The sequence below is a fragment of the Pelodiscus sinensis genome, chromosome 4 (genome assembly GCF_049634645.1).
Source record: "Pelodiscus sinensis isolate JC-2024 chromosome 4, ASM4963464v1, whole genome shotgun sequence".
Lineage (NCBI taxonomy): Eukaryota > Metazoa > Chordata > Testudines > Trionychidae > Pelodiscus > Pelodiscus sinensis.
The window spans coordinates 69,413,912-69,434,839 of record NC_134714.1 but is presented as its reverse complement, the minus strand read 5'-3'; the positions used below and the strand labels follow the sequence as shown (position 1 = coordinate 69,434,839).

The 20,928-nt window shown below is 45.7% G+C and overlaps 1 protein-coding gene across 9 annotated transcripts in view; it reads left to right on the top strand.

Annotated features, from left to right (window-relative positions):
* Window positions 1–20,928, top strand: part of PCNX1 (pecanex 1) — a 162,359-nt gene that overhangs the window by 117,460 nt on the left and 23,971 nt on the right. For 7 of the 9 annotated variants that reach the window (XR_012903471.1, XM_075927290.1, XM_075927293.1 and 4 more), the window contains 6 exons: window positions 6,721–6,936; window positions 7,370–7,623; window positions 9,162–9,392; window positions 11,748–11,848; window positions 14,427–14,577; window positions 18,474–18,704. Coding sequence is in view for 8 of the 9 variants with exons in the window: in XM_075927290.1 (XP_075783405.1) it covers window positions 6,721–6,936; window positions 7,370–7,623; window positions 9,162–9,392; window positions 11,748–11,848; window positions 14,427–14,577; window positions 18,474–18,704 (1,184 nt within the window). In the remaining variant the exon portion in view is untranslated. Of the gene's footprint in view, window positions 1–6,720; window positions 6,937–7,369; window positions 7,624–9,161; window positions 9,393–11,747; window positions 11,849–14,426; window positions 14,578–15,182; window positions 15,311–18,473; window positions 18,705–20,928 lie in introns of those variants that run through there. The other 2 variants (XM_014577124.3, XM_075927291.1) reach the window with 2 other exon arrangements.

Sequence of the window (20,928 nt, the reverse complement as noted above, 5' to 3'; positions counted from 1 at the left end):
TTTCTGGACCAGAGAGAACTGGACTATAGAGAGGTTCAACCTGTACTACTGATTACTTGATTCTTCTTCGAGTGGTTGCTCATGTCCATTCGAAGTAGGTGTGCGCACCGTGTGCACCGCGTCTTCCGGAGTGTTTTCCCTCGCAGTACCCGTAGCGCCAGCAGGGCGCCCCCTGGAGTGGTGCCGCCATGGCAAGGCATAAGTACCCCTGCCGGCGCTGCCCCACCTCAGTTCCTTCTTACCGCCGTCACGGTCGTTGGAGCGTCTCTATCTCTCTTAGTTAGTAATGGTTCCCGTTCTCCTACTCATCTGTAAATAGTTCTATTAGTTAGATAGTTAGGTTCTTTGTTTTTCTTCCTTCCCCTTTGGGGGTAAGGAATGCCAGGACCGCAGGGCTTCAAGATGTGCGCTGATTGCGGAAAGTTTATGCCCAGAGGCGACCCACACTACAGTTGCCTTAAGTGCCTGGGTAAGGCCCATCTCGCAATTGCTTGCAAGATCTGTAAATCCTTTAAGCCTCGCACAAGGAAAGAAAGAGTTTCCCGCCTGAAGCTTCTCCTGATGGAGACAGCGCTACAACCGGTGCCGCCGGAACAGTCTATGGTGCGCAGTGCACCGGCTTCCTCACCGGCACCGTGCGTCGGCGTCGAGGTCTCGGCACCCATCTCACTCTCCCCCGTCCAAGTGGGTGAAGAAGTCCCGCGGAAGGTCCCCTGCAAAGAAGTCGGCCTCGGTCAGGTACGGCGGTGCCGGCTTACCGGTGCACACATCGCCTGTGGCGCACCGCAGTCGGTGGGGAGACCCCGATAGTCCTGGTCGCCTCCCTTCACACTGCCTATCCACGCCAGACACTTTTGAAGCGGCGCAGGACCTCATTAGCCTCACAACCTCCCCTCCGTCGTCAGTTGAGACGGAAGGGTCGAGATCCCCCTCGCCAGAGGCTGAGCTGCTTACAACTTCGCCCAAGCATGGCCCAGGTTGGCATGCTAAGGCAACTCATGCGTCGGGACCACCCCATGTGGGGTCAGTACCAATCGCTACCACGGCACCGTTCTCGAAGCCGGGTCGTCACCCCCAGTCAGCTTCGGGCTGCGCTCGAACTTCGGTGCAGCTGGGCTCCTTGCCAGCCCCTCGCCTGGCGGTACCGGTGCCGTATCCCCGCAGCCGTGTGGTGTCTACTCAGGCATCTCTCTCCTCCACGGCACCAGGCCTCCTGGAGTTGACGTCTGTCTCCACGCCCTCACAAGCATCGGCTTCAACCCGATGGCAGTCGGCGGCTCCTACAGCACCGCCTCCGGTACTGGGCCTGGGTCTCCCGGTACCGTACACGATGGCATCGTCTTTCCTGGCACCGGGCCTGGGCACCCCGGTGCCGCAACTAGCAGTAACTACTGAAACTGCACCGGGCCTGGGCACCCCGATGCCGCAACTGCCGGCGACTACCCTGCCAGCACCGGGCCTGGGCACCCCGGTGCTGCAACTGCCGGCGATGACTCTCCCGGCACCGAGCCTGGGTCCCCTGGTGCCGTAACTCGTCCGGCCCCGCCGTACTCACACGGGCAAGCCAGAATCTATGGCAAGGTTTGCCCCGCACTTGTCTTCGGCTCCGCCTTGGCTGGAGTCCAATTATTTGTCGGATTCTGACGCAACCTCTGTCCGGTCAGGGTCCTCGGGAGCATCCTCGTCCCACAGGTCTCGGTCCCGGCACCGGCAAGACCGCCCTCAGCAAACCTGGCCCCCGCATCTGCAGTGGCCCTTTTGGACTCCCTGGGCCTACCATCAGTGGCAGGGGCTGGTGCCCCGTCCTTCGGTGTCGGAGGCTTCGGGTCACCGCACCTAACCTTCGGCGTCCCTGTCTTGGGCGCCCCCCTCTCCCCTTGGGGCGCCACAACCAGATCCGGCGGAACAGGCACCAGCACCGGAGATGAACCCGCAGGGGACGCAGGATGCCCAACCGGCACAGCACTTGGCGCCATCCGGCCCTATTCCAACCCAGGAATCGTCCTCGTCGTCATCCCCGAACGAGGCTCTAGCAGACCCGGCACCTAGTCTGCCTACCATGGATGCCCGTACACACCAGGAACTTCTCCGGCGCATGGCATTGAATCTAGCCGTCCCAATGGAACCTGTCGTCGAGGACACAGATCCAATGGTGGACATCCTCACCGAGGATGCACCCATGCGGTTGGCCTTACCGCTCAATAAAACGGTGACCAAGATCTCTAATGCCCTGTGGCAGACGCCGGCGTCCTTGACCCCTACCTTAAAAAGGGTCGAGAGGCGCTATTATGTCCCGCACTCGGGGCATGAGCATTTGTATTCGCAACCCATCCCAGGATCCTTGGTCGTGCAGGCCGCGGCCCAAAAGGAACGGCTCCCTCAGCCTGGCCCATCTCCAAAGGCAAGAGAGCCTAAACAGCTGGATCTGATGGGCCGTAAGGTTTACGCCACAGGGGCACTACAACTCCGCATCGCTAACCAGCAGGCAATGTTAAGCCGGTATGCCTTCAATACCTGGCAGGCGGTCGAAAAGTTCAGGGACAGGCTACCAGCGGAGGACCGCCAGGAGTTTGCAGCCATTGCCTCTGAAGGCAAAGTCATCGCACGAACTGCCCTCCAGTTGTCCTTGGATACCGTTGACTCAGCAGCCTGCACTATGGCGACTGGCGTCGTGATGCATCGCGGAGCCTGGCTGCATGTGTCAGGGATTCCCCCTGATGTTCAAAATACAATCCAGGACTTACCGTTCGAGGAAAACACTCTGTTCTCGGAGCACACCGATTCTAGGCTCCATACCCTGAAGGACACAAGGTCCACGTTGAAATCCTTGGGCATCCACACACCTGCCCCGCAACGTCGACAGCTGCCCTATCGACAGCAGGGGAGAGCGCAGCCCCAGGTCCCCCATGGGGATTACTGGAGGCGCCGCTCTCGGGCCTCTGGTGGAGGTTCCGGGGCGGTTGCGCACCCCCAGGGCTCTAGGGGACGACGTAGTCGCCCCAGGGTGGATAACCAGCGGGGAGGTCCCCATGGCCCTTCCCATCAGGGCAAGCCGCAGTTTTGACGCGCTATTTGAGGGTCTTGTACCAGTCTCCCACCCTGGGCCCCTGTTTGGGGCCAGGTTATCCCTTTTTGCCCATGCGTGGGCACTAATTACATCAGACGCCTGGGTTCTGGACATAGTAAATGGAGGCTATACTATCCCATTCCTGGGCCCACCACCTTCCAACCCCCCTTCCCTGTCCCCACTAAGGGACACTCCTCACGAACACATCCTGCGCCAGGAGGTGTCTGTGCTCCTTACAAAAGGGGCAATAGAGGAGTTTCCCCCACACCTGCAGGGAAGGGGGTTCTACTCCCGATATTTTGTTGTCCCCAAACCAAAGGGAGGAGTCCGTCCCATCTTGGACCTCAGAAATTTAAACAAGGCGGTCATAAAACACAGGTTCAGAATGGTGACCCTAGCCTCGGTCATCCCAGTGCTACAGTTAGGAGACTGGTACGCGACCCTCAACCTCAAGGACCTACTTCCACGTGGCAATCAGAACCAGCCACAGGAGATTCGTCAGGTTTATGGTGGGTCAACACCATTTTCAGTTTACGGTGCTCCCCTTTGGGTTATCCACTGCACCAAGGGCGTTCACCGAATGTATGGCTGTGGTTGCGGCGTTTCTCCACAAACAAAGGGTGCACGTGTTCCCGTACCTCGACGATTGGCTAATCCGAGGTCGCTCTTACGAGCAGGTGAAAGCTCATGTGACACTCACGAAAGCCCTCTTCCTGAGACTCGGGCTTATGCTAAACGACAAAAAGTCGTCCCTGACTCCCTCCCAGAATCTAGAGTTCTTGGGGGCCCTTCTCAACGCAAGGGTGGCAAGAGCTTTCCTCCCCAAGAGCAGTGTCCTCTCCATAGTGGAGCTGATTTCAGGGATTACCCTGTCCCCTATTACGACCCCTCGGGTCTACTCCAGGCTCCTGGGCCACATGGCGGCGTGCATGTACACAGTGCGCCACGCCAGAATGAGAATGAGACCCCTACAGGTTTGGTTGACGAAGGCCTTCAGCCAGTCCCGGGGTCTTTGGGACTCAATCATAACGGGCCCCCAGAAATCCTGACCTCCCTCCTATGGTGGACCCAGGAAACCATGGTGTGCAGCGGGGTCCCTTTCAGTGCCATCTTCCCCCTCCCTCACGCTGGTCACCGATGCATCCGACCTGGGTTGGGGAGCATACCTGGGGCGGCACAGGACTCAAGGCCTCTGGTCCCCCTCGGAACGAACCCTGCACATAAATGTCCTGGAATTGCGGGCGGTGAGGAGGGCCTGTGAAGCCTTCCTACCAAGGCTCTCTCACCGCTCAATCCTGGTTTGTTTGGACAATACGGCAGTGGTCTTTTACATCAACAAGCAAGGGGGAGCCCGGTCACCTCCCCTCTGCAAAGAGGCTCTGCTGCTCTGGCACCTGTGTGTGGAACACGACATCATGCCACAGGCAGAGTACCTTCCGGGATGTAAGAATCTGTTAGCAGACACCCTGAGCAGATCCTTTGGAGCCCACGAGTGGTTGCCCAAGGATGCCGTTCTCCATCAGGTTTTCCACAGGTGGGGTTATCCCCTCCTAGACCTGTTTGCCTCGGCATGCAACGCAAAGTGCCAGAACTATTGTTCCCTACTGGGAGTGGGGAAATATTCCCTGGGGGATGCCCTGATGGCTGTGTGGCCAGAGGGCATTCTCTATGCCTTTCCCCCGTTCCCCCTAGTTTCCAGGGTGTTGACCAGGGCTCGGACATTTCGGTCCACGATAATTCTCATAGCCCCCAGGTGGCCCAGGCAATTCTGATTCCCTATCCTGGTGGACATGCTTACACAAGACCCAATAGCACTCCCTCCAGTCCGGGACCTGCTAACCCAGACTTGGGATGGGGGGACCATGGTTCACCCGAATCTCAGGTCTCTCCACCTAACGGCCTGGTTTATCCATGGTTGAACCAACCTGAAAGGGAATGTTCCCAGGAGGTTCAGATGGTGCTCCTCAGTAGCAGGAAACCCTCTACTAGACGGTCATACGCTGCCAAGTGGCGGCACTTCTCGTCTTGGGTGTCCCGAAGAGGAGTTCACCCGTCCTCAGCCCCTGTCCCAACTATCTTAGACTATCTTTTCCAGCTTCGGTCCAGTGGCCTTTCTTTTTCTTCTGTCAAAGTCCATGTGGCATCTCTCTCCGCCTTCCATGTTGGTACGGCAGGAGTTTCCCTTTTTTCTGACCCGGTGGTTAAAAGGTTTCTTACTGGTCTAGAAAAGCTGTATCCCTCGGTGAGGTCCCCGCTTCCCACCTGGGACCTCAATGTGGTTCTGCACAGACTTATGTCACCCCCCTTTGAACCACTAGCCACGTGTTCACTGAAGCACCTCTTGCTGAAGGTTGCTTTCATCGTGGCCATTACCTCTGCTCAAAGGGTTTCAGAACTAAGGGCGCTAATTATTGATCTGCCCTACCTTGTTTTCTCACATAGCAATGTAAGGCTCCGGCCTCACTTGGCCTTCCTCCCAAAGGTGGTGTCACCATTCCACCTGTCCCAGGAGATTTATCTCCCGTTTTTTTTCCCAAAGCCTCACACCTCCCCTAAGGAGAGAATGCTTCACTCCCTGGACGCTAAGCGAGTGCTGGCGTTCTACATTGAGAGGACCAAGCCCTTTCGCAAATTCCAACAATTGTTTATTGCGTTTGGGGACAGGGTGAAAGGGTCACCTATATCGACACAGAGGCTATCACACTGGGTCGTTCAGTGTATCACAGAATGTTATCAACTGGCTGGTAAAACCCCACCCAAAGTAAAGGCACACTCTACCAGGGCACAGGCGTCCTCAGTAGCATTTGGTGCCCAGGTGCCAATTACGGAAATTTGCAGGACAGCCACATGGTCGTCCCTCCATACTTTTACGGTGCACTATGCGCTAGCACAGCAGGCCAGGGAAGACGCAGGCGTGGGCCCTGCAGTCCTGGAATCTGTGATGTAAATATGTTCTGTTGTCATTGTTGTTACACGTGCCTTATGTGTGTTGGCTTGTTCAAATAAATCCGTTCTATTTGTTCACCTTTTTTATGACTCTGGTGGTCTGATTGCTCCGACCCCTCCTCCGTGAGGTTAGCTTGGTAGTCACCTACTTCGAATGGACATGAGCAACCACTTGAAGAAGAAAAGAACGGTTACTTACCTGTAACTGTTGTTCTTCGAGATGTGTTGCTCATGTCCATTCGACTTCCACCCTACCTCCCCTTCGTCGGAGTCTCCGGCAAGAAGGAACTGAGGTGGGGCAGCGCCGACAGGGGTACTTATGCCCTGCCATGGCGGCGCCACTCCAGGGGGCGCCCTGCCGGCGCTACGGGTACCGCTAGGGAAAATGCTAGTGCTGCATCCATGCTGCGGGTACCGCTAGGGTGCACACACCTACTTCGAATGGATATGAGCAACACATCTCGAAGAACAACAGTTACAGGTAAGTAACCGTTCTTTTCCTTTGTGCCTCTGTCCTCAAGCTGCTTGAGTGAAACTGAAGGAGTAGCTTGGGGATCACAGGAATCAATTACTAGATTTAAAAAACAAAAATGATTAACCTATCTAACTGTTCACAGTGAACTCTAATTAGTTGAATAGCTGCCTTCGCAAAAAGAGATTGGGATCTTTGAAATAACATTACATTCACTCCAGGGTTTTTCTTGCAGGTTCAGATGATAACAACCTGAATTCCATCTTCTATGAGCACTTAACCCGTTCCCTTCAGCACAGCCTATGTGGAGATCTGCTGCTGGGGCGGTGGGGAAACTACAGTACCGGGGACTGCTTCATCCTAGCTTCTGACTACCTCAATGCACTAGTACACCTTATAGAGATCGGAAATGGTTTGGTCACCTTCCAGCTGAGGGGACTTGAATTCAGAGGTAAGAGGTCTATGCTTTGATTACTCATTTGGTTGACCTACATGTTTTGACTGTCTTTAAAAATTTCATTTATTTACAATTTGGTTCTCTAAACCAGTGGCTTTCTAGTATCCTCTCCTATGTAAGTGAGAGAAAATGAGGGTTCTCCAACAAAGCTAATATAGGTTTCTCAATACATTGAAATGTGTTACAGGTACAATGATTTACAGTTACCCTATTTTCGTATATCTGAGTTGTATGTTTTAATATAGGCTAGTAAATTAAAACTAAGCAATTTTAATTTTCTTCATTAAAAAGCTAAGTCAGATATAGTAGTTTAAATTTTCTGCTGTTCACAGAAACATAATTTATAATTTGTTCCGGTCTCAAACTTTATAAAATATCCATTTTTAAATTAGTTACCTAAATTCTTATTTCTTTAACATCCCCTCAGGCACTTACTGTCAGCAACGAGAAGTAGAGGCCATCACTGAGGGAGTGGAGGAAGATGAAGGGTTTTGTTGCTGTGAACCTGGCCACATCCCTCATATGCTTTCGTTCAATGCTGCCTTTGGCCAGCGCTGGCTGGCATGGGAAGTGCTTGTGACAAAGTATGTTCTGGAAGGCTACAGCATCACAGACAACAGTGCCGCATCCATGCTTCAAGTCTTTGATCTTCGTAAAATTCTCACTACCTATTATGTTAAGGTATGACTGTGCATCTAACAAACACAGCTGTGGGGGGATTCAGCTCTCTTTCGGCATATTGTTATTTTGGGAATTGGAAGCATGAACTGTTAACACTTTGTGTGTGTGTGTGTGTTTAATATAAAATGTATAAAATAGATTTTTTTCATCACAAGGGTTACATAATGTGATATAAGCTATGAATACATGAATCTCTCATTCACTATAGGAGAACAGTTTGTTTGCAGTATGTCTACACAGTGAGCTGGGGGGTGTAATTCAGAGTGTAAGAAGACATACTTGCAATTGCTGTTATTGAGCTAGTGCACTAAAAATAGTGTAGCTGCTGTAGTTTGTGGGAAGGGCTAATCTCCCTGAGTGCCTACCCTTCTGAGACCATAGGTATATGTTTGGGGTGTCTGGTTCCTCCTGCCACTCCATTCACCATGGCAACAGTCTGTTTTTAGTGTGCTAGTATAATGGTCTCTCTGAGTTGAGAATCACATCTCCAGCTCCAAGTGTAGACATGCCTTTTGGTAAAGTGTAACAGCTACTTTCACAGCCATTTAACACAATAATCGAGGACAGAAAATGGTGACTGTCCAACTGAAATATCAGTGAAACAGAAGGTAATTGGGGACAGAAGGTAATTACCCAAATATGAATCTGGTCAGGACAGAGCTGAAGGAGGAAAGAGTTGTTCCACCACCAACCCCATAAAAATCTAAAACCCAAAATTCATCCTTGCGGTTCAGTTGATACTTTTGTATAATCATGTTATTATAGATCCAAGGTCAGGGGACCTTTAAGGTTATTTGCAGTAAGAGAGGCAGGAAAATATAAATATTAAAAAAAAAAATTCTAATTGCAAATCCAAAATCAAGATAAACCTTGTTGAACCTGGGGGAATGTATGGAGCCTGCCATGTTCTCTTGCTTGCAAAAGATGCAAGTAAATATTATTTTGTGTTAATAATAGGAAATTGTGCATGAACTCTTCATTCCCAAGAATCCCAAAACTCTTAGTATGTACAGACATCATCTTTGAAATGCAGCCACCTCTGAGATGGGTGAGTGGGGGAGAAAGCCACTGTGGTAGAGGGAAAATATTGGCCAAAGACTCCCTGGCAAATGTTTACTTCAGCAAAAAGATGCCAGTGGATCTTCAGTGGCCAACCTGAACCAACAGGCCTTGATCTGTTCAAAAGGTCAGTAGGAAAATCATTATGAAAGATCATAACCTTTCATATTTCGGAAAGATAAATTATTCTGGCCCTGAAATACTTGTCAGACTTATCGAGGGCCCTCTTTGGGGCCTTAACATTTGTTTTCTCTTAATTAAAAATGTTAGCTTCAGTCCTTTTTAAAAGTACACTAAACAAATAGGCCTATCTTATCCCCCACTAATCAAACCTGTGCACTTTTTCAAAACAGTATGGTGTACTATTTTCATCTTTGCGTGTAACAGAGAGAAAAACAATTCTGTACAGTAAATTAGATTTAAACTACTTTCTGGATAAATTGTATAGGTTGCAATATCTTCAACTGCTATCGTTTCAGGGCATTATCTATTATGTCACAACCTCCCCTAAGCTGGAGGAATGGCTAGCTAATGAGACAATGCAGGAAGGATTGCGGCAGTGTGCAGACTGTAATTATGTTGATGTGGACCCTACATTTAATCCAAATATTGATGAAGATTATGACCACCATCTAGCTGGAGTCTCCAGAGAGAGTTTCTGTGTGACTTACCTCAATTGGATAGAATACTGCTGCTCCCGAAGAGAGAAGGTAGGCATGACTGAATTACCAGAGAACCGTTACACTTTTCTGGGAAAGTCTTAAATATATTTTCTTTGGCAGGGTTGAAGTTAACTGTCTATTGAAATTTATCTACAAATCAGTTTGAAATCTAAGTGTTACATTGGGTTTTGGCGATGAGTTAATGCTTTGACTTTAATCTCTTAAAACCAGAATTCAAATTAGCCTTAGATTCCAGGTAGTATATTATGTAGTTGGAAATGCACTAGAGAAAGAAGTAGTCTTAATAATATGGTTTGATTTGGCCTCTGCTTATTCAAATAAGAATGGTCTTAGAAAAGTTACTGTGTCCTTCATGTTCATCAAAACAACACTAACTGCAAAATAATTTGTCTGTAATGTGTAGAATAGACTGCTCATAGCATTGCTAGGTACCGCATGACTAGGACCCTACAAATTCACAACCATGAAAAACACATAATGGACTATGAAGACTGTTCTCCCGCCATAAAACCTCGTTTTTTTGTGTGCTTTGACCTTATCCTATACAGATTTCACAGGGGAGACCAGCATTTGTCAAATTAGGGATCCTGATCCAAAAGTAAGTTGCCAGGGGGAGGTCAGAAGATTATTTTAAGGATGTCAAGGTATTGCCATTCTTACTTCTGCATTGCCTTCAGGGTTGGCTAACCAGAGAGCCAAGTGACTGTTGGCCAGGCAACCAGAGCTGGAGACCACACCCTGTGAGCAGCAGTAATAGAAGTAAAGGTGCCCAGACAGTGGCAGCTGCTGACTGAGGTCTAACCTCTGCAGGAAGCAGCACAAAACTAATAGTGCCAAAATCCTAACATTCCATCTCTTTTTCTGTGCTGCTGCTGTTGGGGACTCTGCCTTCAGAGCTGGGTTCCTGGCCAGCAGCTGCAGCTCTCTTGCTGCTCGACTCTGAAGACAGCATTGCCAACAGAAATAAAGGTTGCAGACTCGCACCCCTTTCCCTCACAATAGCCTTGCAACCTCCCATACAACTCCTTTTTGAGTCAGGGACCCTAAAATTACAACATTGTAAGATTTCAAGTTTAAATAGCTGAAATGTTGAAATTTGACCATGAAATTCACCAAAATGGACAGTGAATTTGATAGAGCCCTAGTCATGCTCAAATTTAAAGCTCTTCTCTGGGCCAGTGGTAGTGCAATATCATATGGAGAAGTGCTCATCCCCCTCCTGGCCTCTTCTTTCTCCAAACTTCCTACTCCCCTTTAAAGAAGTTTATACAGAAGTATGTCTAGGGAAATACACTGGCATCTGTCTACTTACCTAAATTCTCAAATGTCTAGTTTGCCTCTGGTTAGATATGGTCTTGTGGTCTTCAGGGAGTGGGCAAAAGGGTCAATTGAGCCTTTAGAGTAGGATTGCCAGGTGTTTTGAACCAGACAGTCCAGTATTTGAGCTTTCTGTTCGGAAAACAAATTAAGAAAATATAAATAAATGTCCGGTATTTTCTAAATAAGATGTAGATTGTGATGTAATGTCAAGTGTGTCCGGTATTTTTGTTGAAACCATCTGGCAACCCTACTTTAGAGTTAATGAAGTATTTGGGCCTTTGGAGTGGGGAGCAGCTTTAGAGGTAAGTGACTAAAAGAAGGCCTCTTCTAGAAACTTTTGAAACATTTTTTTTTAAATGTGGAGAATGGCCATTAAAGAAAAATGTGTGTCTATTACATGATAGTCACTTGGCAAGTATTTTGTGGGAGTGATGGAAATCAGATTTAATAACTTGGTACCTGATGTTTTACGGCCTAGTGAATTATAAATATACCTAAGTATATACATATACATCAGTAGTGCTGCTTTACAGAGCACCACACAAATGGCTTTTTTGCTCTGGGTGTTTTGATGAGTGAAAGCAGCCTACATACTTCTGAAATAAATGCAGAAATATTTATTGTTTATAACTTTAAGTGAGAGATGTATGCCTTATCCATTGAAATGCCTGTTAAATCTCTGTTCCTCAAGACTAGGCTTTTTATTAATCAAACCTAGAATTCAAGAACAGAGTATCCATGCAGGATGGTATATCCGTGCATTCAGGTTGCAGCTAATTAAAATGGCAAATGTAGTGCATTTTTATACAAGCCTCATTAGTTAAGCAATGTTTACAAAGCACTTTATGGGGAAAAAAAAAACCCTAATTTGAATTCACGTGCATCTGAATACCAATCCATTTTCATTCAGTGTTAAGTGCCACCTGAGGTTGATTTTTGGTAGCTTTTTCTATTTGCCTTTTTGTCACTCTTATCAAAACACACTTTGCAATAGTATGAACCTCTCCCTACCTTCTTCACATGCCTCTTTATTTTTTTTAAATACATATTTATTACTACCAGCCGTTGGATGCAGATAAAGACTCTGCCTTGGTGACTCTTTGTTACGGATTGTGTGTTCTGGGGCGAAGAGCTCTGGGGACTGCTTCCCATCATATGTCTAGGTAATGCTACACTTGTATTTTTAGGGATTTGGAGGGGGGAGCTTGTGAGCCTCTAGGTTTGGGGTAATGGCTAATTCTTTATATATAAGCAGTGTCTGTTATGAACCTCTAAAATGAACAGATAATCTAGGCTACCTTCCTTCACTGGATTATCTACAGTATTTATGAAGTACAAAGGTTCAGCAAATGAAAGATGTAGAAGACTTGAAACTGAACATTTCACTTCTTTACCTAATGGAAGTTGAGAGTTGTAGAGTAGGGCGCCTTCATGACTTCTTCATGGTATCTGCTGAAAAATTAGCAGAATTAATCAAGTTTTGAAATTGAACTCCATTCCTTGCTCCAAGCATGATGCTTATATATTAAAAAAAGGTGACTGTAGGAGGGTTGTAACACATGGCGCACAGAATAACCTTCATCAGGATAAGATGCAGGTTAAACCAGTATAACAAGTTAATTGGACTGCCAAGTTCCTGTCACCTGTGATTGGTAGGTGTAGTGTTACAGGTTAGTGTAAAACTTAGTTGTGTATGTTGGCAAACTGGAAATTTGTGACTCAAAAAAAAAAAACCCATTAAAAGGTTGTCATCCTGAACACCAGTTACAGCACATTTATTCTTGATCACATCTAGAAGGATTGCTATTGACTATCTCCTTTGAGTTCTCACCATATCAAAAACTAGGTTGCTAGGTTCACCCTTTGAAGCAGTGTTTCTTAAACTTTTTAAGACTGAGGAACACCAAACAATTTTTTTTTAAATGAGGAACACCAAGGATTTTTTGTTGAGCAGAAAAAAAGGTGGGGGAGAGTAATTGAGCAACAGCAACAACAAAAAGGTTGCCTGCCTCTTTAAGGGTGGCCATTTTGAACTCTGTTGGTCTTCGTGTGCCGCAGAACACAGTTTAAGAAACACTGCTCTGAAGGATTGTCACTGTATACGATCTTCCTGAAATACAGTAACTTCATTGGGGCTGATAATAAGGTCCATAACTTTCACAGGCTCGTATAAATTCACTTGGAAAAACTTAAGTCTAAATGCCCAAGTCATTTTTGAAAATAGCAAAATAGCACTCACAATAATAGCAATTTAGATTTTAAAAATAAGTAATTGTAAATGGTGAGACATCCTCCTGGTGAGTTAAATGGAAGTAACGAAATGAAACAAAAGAAGATAGTAAAATTCTTAATCACTACTTCAAGAAGGGCACAACTGAGGCTAACTCCTGATGGATACCTATGCTAAAGTATTGCTCTCCCCTGGAAAGTTCTAGCTGCTTAAAAAAGCATCCGAATTATGCACTCATGACTTAATCTGACTCAGGATTCCTGGTCTAGCACAGTGTTTCTCAATCTTTTTTTTATAAAGTACCCCTTTTGCAAAAGAAAAAAATTATAAGTACCCCCACCCAGTACCTACAGTTTTCAGGCACACAAAAATCTTTTCTATAATTGCAGCACATTTGTTTAAACAACTTAATCATAGCCGGGCGGGTGAGGAAATTTTTGGGTGTAAATACTACAAAAATTTTAAAACGCTGTAAAACTTAAAACAAAAATTCAGGTTTCTCCAAATTTCAGTTCTATTGACGTACCCCCCAGATTTCCCAACAAGTACCCAGAAAGCACTCGTACCACCAGTTGAGAAACACTGGTCTAGTATATTCTGTCAAGTTCTTGTAACTACAGCATGCCCTGCAAATGTTAATATAATTATTGTATTTTTAATTAAACCCATGTTCCTGTAATTTAGATTTTATTATTTTATTCATGCCTGCTATTGTCCCTGTCTCTTCCTCCCTGATTGATATGATGAATTAGAAATTGAACGAGTACAATGAAGAGTATAAGAAGTGATTATGGATATGGAACAGCTTCTGTATCAAGAGAAATTAAACAGACTGGCACTTTTCAGTTTGGAAAGGAAATAATTAATGGGAGATATGATCAAGGATTATAAAATCATAACTGCAGAAATAAATTAGGAAGTTTTATTTACCTCTTCACATAATACAAGAACCTAGTATCATCCAATGAAATTAACAGGCAGCAGATTTAAAGCATAAGGAAGCTACTTCTTCATACAGTGCATAGAACTATAACTGTGTTTAAAAAAATGGATAAGTTCATAGTGACTGCAAGCTAAGATTAACAGAGATGCGTGGTTGAGATTCTGTGGCCTGCACTGTGCAGGGGGTCAGACTAGATGATCATAATGGTCCCTTCTGACCTTAAAGTCTATGAATCTATGAACCCTATGCTCTGAGTGTCCCTGAGCCTCTGAGAGCCAAATCTTGGGGTTGGATGACACAGAATGGCTCAAACAGTAATAAAACTGTTTGGTTCATTCCCTCTGAAGCACCTGGCATTGACTGCTATCAGAAGACAGGATACTGGGCCAGATGGACCGTTGGTCTGATGCAGTGTGGTTATTCTTTAGTGTACAGAGGAATGTACCTATCTCTACAGTTCAGTGTTATATAATATAAATCAGTATTTCTACTGATGTTAGGAAGGGATGCTGCCTGTGGAGGATTTTGTATATGTTAATGTTTTGGGATTACTTTCCATCCTGAACAGTAATTTGGAATCTTTCCTGTATGGGCTGCATGCCCTGTTTAAGGGCGACTTCCGTATCTCTTCAATCAGAGATGAATGGATCTTTACAGACATGGAATTGCTGAGAAAAGTGGTGGTCCCTGGAATACGCATGTCACTCAAACTACATCAGGTAATAAGGTTAACAGGGAGATGTACGTTCTTTTGGCTTTGTCCATGCTGATTGATTTGAATGAGGGTATATGGAAGTTTTCCACACAGCTTGCCTCACCAGTGCACCAACCTTTAAATCCCATTTATGGTAAATGTGTGTTGGCTGGAACTAGCTAATTCTAGAATATGTTTTTAAAGACAGTGTTTTAAAAGTTTATAAGGCCCTGTTGACACTGATGAATCAAACTGAGGTGAAACAGTGTTCAGTTAACACAATATAATATAATGTCTTCCTGGTCAAACTCATTGACTTGCATGACTGGCTCTGTTCCCTTTTTGGGAATTCATTCAGTCATACTTCCTTCCCCTCTCTGTATTTTGAGTAGCTCTAAGCACATGAAATTCTCACTTGTTAATGCCTGATATCAGGTATTTCTTGAGTTGGGATATTCCACTGGAACATCTAATTTAGCCATTCTGGTGGAAAAGTGGAAAGAAAGGGGAGAGAGAGAAAGAGATAGGGGAGGGTAAGAAGGGTTTGTGGAGGGGATGGATAATTGATAAACTGGGAACTTAGTGTAGACCCTTAATTCACATCACCTCCACACACTGTACTCTCTGCAGCTCATCTCTGGTAAAGGTCATCCTTCCAAGAGGAGCAGTGGGAGTAAAAAACTCCCATATGATGAGAGTGCCTACAATGATGTGTGACATCTGCAACTGCTAGTATCCAAAATTGGACACCAGATGAGGTGGGCCCTAAGCTACTACAGTGAATTCTCTCCTACGTGTATGGCATATGGGTCTTGTTAAAATGAGGTTATAAGGCTAATTGTATAGTTGATACAATTTATATTAACTGTATGATTAGTCTATAGGACTGCTCTGCAGAGCCGCTGCAGGGGTAGCTCCAGCTACATTTAAAATGCAGAGCTGCAGCGATCCGCACCTGCTTCAGTCCCTGCTGTGCCTCTACCCCCCCCCCCCCCATGGAGACGGAGCTGGAAGGAGTTGGCTTTTAAGCCGGCTCACCCCAGTACTGGCTCCTGCTCCTCCCCGCTTCCTGCCTGCTGCCTCTCTAATAGAGGCAACTAGGGGAAGAGTGACTTTTTGAGTCACTACTTGACTGTCTGATAAGTTTATGCTTATTGGATAGTCAACTAGTCGCTTTCATCCCTATTGTCAATATGCTCAGGATTCAACTGATCACCATATTAGGGGTTGGGAAGGACTCTTCCCCCCTTCTCATCCCTTGTCAGATTGGGAGAGACTTTTGTTTTTATCTTCCTCTACGGCATGGTGGCATGCGTCACTTGCTGGTTTAAACTGAAGCACGGGGTGGAATCTCCGTAATTTGGAGTCTTTAAATCATGATGTGAGGACTACAATAACTCAGCCTGATGTTCTGGATTTATAGTGGGGTGAAGTTCTGTGCCCTCTGATGTGTAGGAGGTCAGATTACATTATCACAACAGTCGCTTCTGGACTTAAAATCTATGAGTCTGAGTCAATGCCTGAAAAAATCACCATACACTGAATATTCAGTGGCCAGTATAAAACCTAAAAAGGGCTCCCTAGCAAGTTCCATGGGTAATGCCCGTGAGAGACCTACCCACACCTGCATATGCAGTTGGCTGAATGTGGAGGGTCCTATCCCAGAGTGCAGTTCCTGACCTTGACTTTTTTTTTTTTTTTTGACTGAGACTCTGGCTTTTTAAAAAGAAAAAAAGTCTGAGATCTGCAACTTTGAAAAAGTATGGCAATAATAACCAACACTTAATGTTACTTCTCTACCCCATCACAAAGACATCAGCTGCCAATCTCAGAATCAGAGTACACCTTCCATGTCCTCTTGCTGCTCCTCAGGCCCACTGAAAGGAGGGACAAAGGAGGCAGTTGCCCCGGGGTCCTGTGACTGAAAGGCCCATGCTCTTAAAATTGCTGCCAGAGTGCCATTCCATGTGGCTCTGAAGACTGGAAGGAAGGTCAGCATTGTTCTGCGAGTGGCACTGAGGGCTGGCTGTCCCAAGCCCCATCCCTTCCTCCCTCGACCCCATCCCTTGCGCAGGGGTCTACAGAGACTGTTGGTGCCCTTGCTTGGCTTTTACCCTATTGGGAAATTATGTGTGTGAAACAGGATTAATCAGAAAGAATTCTCTCAAACATGTGAACCAGAATTCATTCTAATGTACCTTTAGAGGGCAAATGTTTCCAGAAATTATTTATATGTCTAAGTGTCACTCCGTCCTGAAACAGTTTTCACTGTCACTTGAAAATACTTGTTAAAGTTATGTGATTAAACAAGATAATTTTAATCGTTTAACCAGTTAATCATGAAGGGGTAATGCAAAGTGGCTGGGGTTTCTTGGTGGAGGCTGCTCAAAGCAGGGGTCCTGCTGGCCATCTGGCTATGGACAGGGGGCTCCTACAGCCTAGCCTTGCTGTGGGCAGGACTTCTCCAGCTTGGCCGGCCTGCACGCCTTCAGGCAGGTGGCTATTCCACCTAGGCCCATTGCTGCCAGGGTCCTACTGGCTGGGCCCACCATGCCACGAGCAGGGGCCTGCTCCAGCCATCCGGTTAACTGGTTAGTGGGCAAGAATGCCAGTAAGACTAATGCTTACTGGGTAATTGGTAAACCGGTTAACCTTCTACATCCTTAATATTGAAACAGTATAAATTTGGCATCCTCCACTCCAGTGAACTGGGGGTACAGAATCAAGGAGAGCAGTAAACAACCGCTGAGCTGCAACTTGGATTGAAAAACAATTGGCAATTGAAACATCTGTTCTGTTGAGTTATGACAATCATACAGATCCAAGCTTTGAGTGAGTTAAATAAAAAAGCTTGTTCTAAATAAAATAAATGCATGGTGCTTGTATCACTACAATGTCTGAAAGTCACCAAAAACTATCGTGTAGTGGCACAGCAGTTATTGGGTCAGCTGGTGCCATTAAGTCATATTTATTTAGTAGCATATATAAAATGACAACCGGTAGTAGTAAATGAAGAAAACAACTCCAGTAAACAAATATAATGTCCTGGTAATAGTGGCAGGATTACAATTCACAAATCTTGAAATGCTCTCAAAATATTACTTAGGCCACTACAAAATATGCACCTGATTATAGTATGATAAACATGAAAAAATGGAAGATGTCTATAAAAATATATACACAAGTACATAACAATACAAAATGTTTTTAAACCTAATCCTTTGCATTAATGCATAGTACAGAGAACTACTGACTTACCATTTGCACTGTGGTAGTGCTCTGAGGTATCGCCACTCAGATTTGGTGCCTCACTGTGCTAGGCACTTAAACAAGCAAACCAACGAAAAAAGTAACCCAATGTGATCTTCACTTTTTGGAATTTAAATCTGTACTTCCATATAAAAAAGAGCCATAACTTAATACAAATGGATCTTGTAGATACACAATATAATCAATATAAAAATTATAGATTTGAGAGAGGTAGCTGTGTTAGTCTATTTCAGCAAAAACAACAAAAAGTCTAGTGACACTTAAAAGACTAACAAATGTATTAGGCTATTAGAGCATAAGCTTTTGTGAACTGAAACTCACTTCCTCAAATGCTGAAGGAAGGAAGGAAGGATGGATATAGTGACAGGACTGTCACTGATGCTAATTAAACCAGAATGGATGTGGTTCATCTTCAATAGTATAAAAATTATAACTTTTACTAGTACTAGATAAATTTCTCCTTGCCTCCAAACTTAAATATTTGATATTGGGGATATTGGACTAACCTGAATAATAGTGGGAATCTGGTTTTAATTACAAGTAATGTTGTGCAATATTGTTTCTGATGTCTGAAATCTGTATTTTTTTTATGCAGTTAGCATCTCTGGCACTAAGCGGTCCTCAAATAATGGTTTTTATTCTTGGATTTAGGATCACTTCACTTCCCCAGATGAATACGATGACCCCACTGTTCTCTATGAAGCCATTGTGTCCCATGAGCACAACCTCGTTATAGCACATGAAGGGGACCCTGCCTGGAGGAGTGCTGTCCTTTCCAACTCTCCCTCCTTGCTTGCCCTCCGCCATGTGATGGATGATGGCACCAATGAATATAAAATAATCATGCTGAACAAACGTTATCTCAGTTTCAGAGTAATCAAGGTATGTGTGTTGTTTATGCTATTTTAGAATTCAGTGTTATTACTACAGAAAAATACTACTTCAGCCCAACTCATTATTTGTCTCAGTAAGTGGTCACTAGGGATGTAAAAAGATATCTAGTATGCCTCACCCTTAATAGATGAAGCTTACTGGTTCTGGTTCTGGTTAAGTGGCAGGGGCTGGAGCAGCTCTCTACCTGCCCTTAGGCAGGGGGCTGTTCCAGTCCTGCGGGGCTCTCCAGCGCAGCCGCTTTCCGTGGTGGGCCCGACTGTCTGCCTCTCCTCCCCCCACCCTCCCAGGTACACACTGGCTCCCTAGGAGTGAGGCTGACATGGGCTGCTGACCTTGCTCCTGGGGAGCCAAGTGCAGAGCCTGCAGCAAAGCCCCCTTTCTAGGAGCTGGGCTGGCCGCAGCCCTTACTGGCCCTGCTCTCAGGGAGGAGGCGTTGCTGCACCAGTGAAGTGGGGCTGGCAAGGGGTGCTGCCAGCCTCTTCCCTGGGAGCAGGGGGCCAGTAGCAGCCTGGCCCCACACCTGGGGAAGCAGCTTCTTTGCAGCTCTGCAGTATCTGGCTCCCCCCAGGAGCAAGACCGGCACCCTCTGCCGGCCCTGCTCCCAGGAGCTGTATAGTGCATAGCTGCAGCGAAGTCTCCCTGGGAGCAGGGCCGGCAAAAGTGACGCTGCAGAGTCCCCAGCAGCATGAAACTGCTAGAATTTTAGCGGTTACAGAGTTACATTTTTTTCCCCCACAACTTTTTACATCTCCAGTGGCCACTGCTTGGGCTGTCTTCATGGAGAGAGCATACTTAATTTGTTATCATGGTGGTGCTTTCCATGAACTTTAAATATTGACAGGAAAAAGGGCAGTGTCTTCTCAGAAAATACCTAGTGACAATATCAGCAAAACACAGTTTTGGCCATCCTTTTATGTTAGTTTCTTTGGCTCTAGTTGTTTATCTATTTATTACACCCATGAAAGTGTATCTGTGTTGTGACTTGTACTGTTGGTGGCACTTTGAATTTATCTATATTTAGATGAGTAATAAATGTAGCCTTAGTCTGACCATGGCTTTACTTTTGCCCCTTCAATATTTACACAAAAGCTTAAGCTTTCCTTCTAGGTCTCTTCCTTACTTTGGGTTTTAGCTTTATTTCTTGCTGCTCCCGTTTGTCCACTCAAGTGTAATTCTTAAGTGGACCTTTAATCTGCTTCATATAATCTTCTGTGTTTGGCCCTCACCCCCTGGTATGTGAGATGACCCTTAGTTAACCTATGCTATACTGCCACTTCAAAACTAGAATCCAGCTCCTGTTAAAGGGCTCATCCACCATTCCATGTTTGTGTATTTTAATCTGTATTGTTTGCAGCTTTTGTCCATTTATTGAGTCCTTTGAAGCAGGGAAGGTGAATGTTTGACTGTTATACAGTGCTATGTTGAATCTGTATGCTTTCTCCATAATATTTTTTGAGTACTTGCTCATATACGTTCAAATGTAGATGTGAAAGTTTGTGTATAGATAGTGTCTTGGAGGTAGAGCCCTTGGTTCAGAACTTGTATACAGTTATATCCTCACCCAGCCTGCAACCCAAAGGTGTTTTTAACAGTTTTGTACTGACCAGTACAACTTTCTTTTGGTTTTATGTATGAAATCATATGCCAACAAACAGAAGCAAAGGCTTCACTCGCTAGATGTCAGAAACATACTGGCCTTCTTCATAAAAAGAACTAAATCCATTTTGGAAAACAATTTTTTGTAGCTGTTACAGACAGGATGAAGGGTCTTCCACAAGGAAATTTTCTGGGCTGAAACTGGATCATGTCCTGTAGCCACACGGTATGGTCTGATGAAAATCCCTACTTTGGTCCTGACAGCATACTCCACAAGGACATGAACATCCTCAGCTGCATTTGTTGTACAAGTCCCTATGTAAGATTGCAATGTGATCTTTAGTCTACACTTGCGTTTCACTGTGCCATCCCTCAGCAGGTTAGGTTTGGCATAGCAGTGCAACAATATGTTTGTCAATTAACTTAAATCCTCCCAGTACATTAGAGTGGACACAAGCATGTACTGAAAGAAGAAAAAAATGTTTGCTTTCCGTAGTTGCTGTTCTTTGAGATGTGTTGCTTTTGTCTATTCCAATTACCCTCTCCTGCCTCACGGTCAGAATTAGCCAGCAAGAAGGAGCTGAGGGGTCAATGGGTTGTCAGAGTCCTTTATACC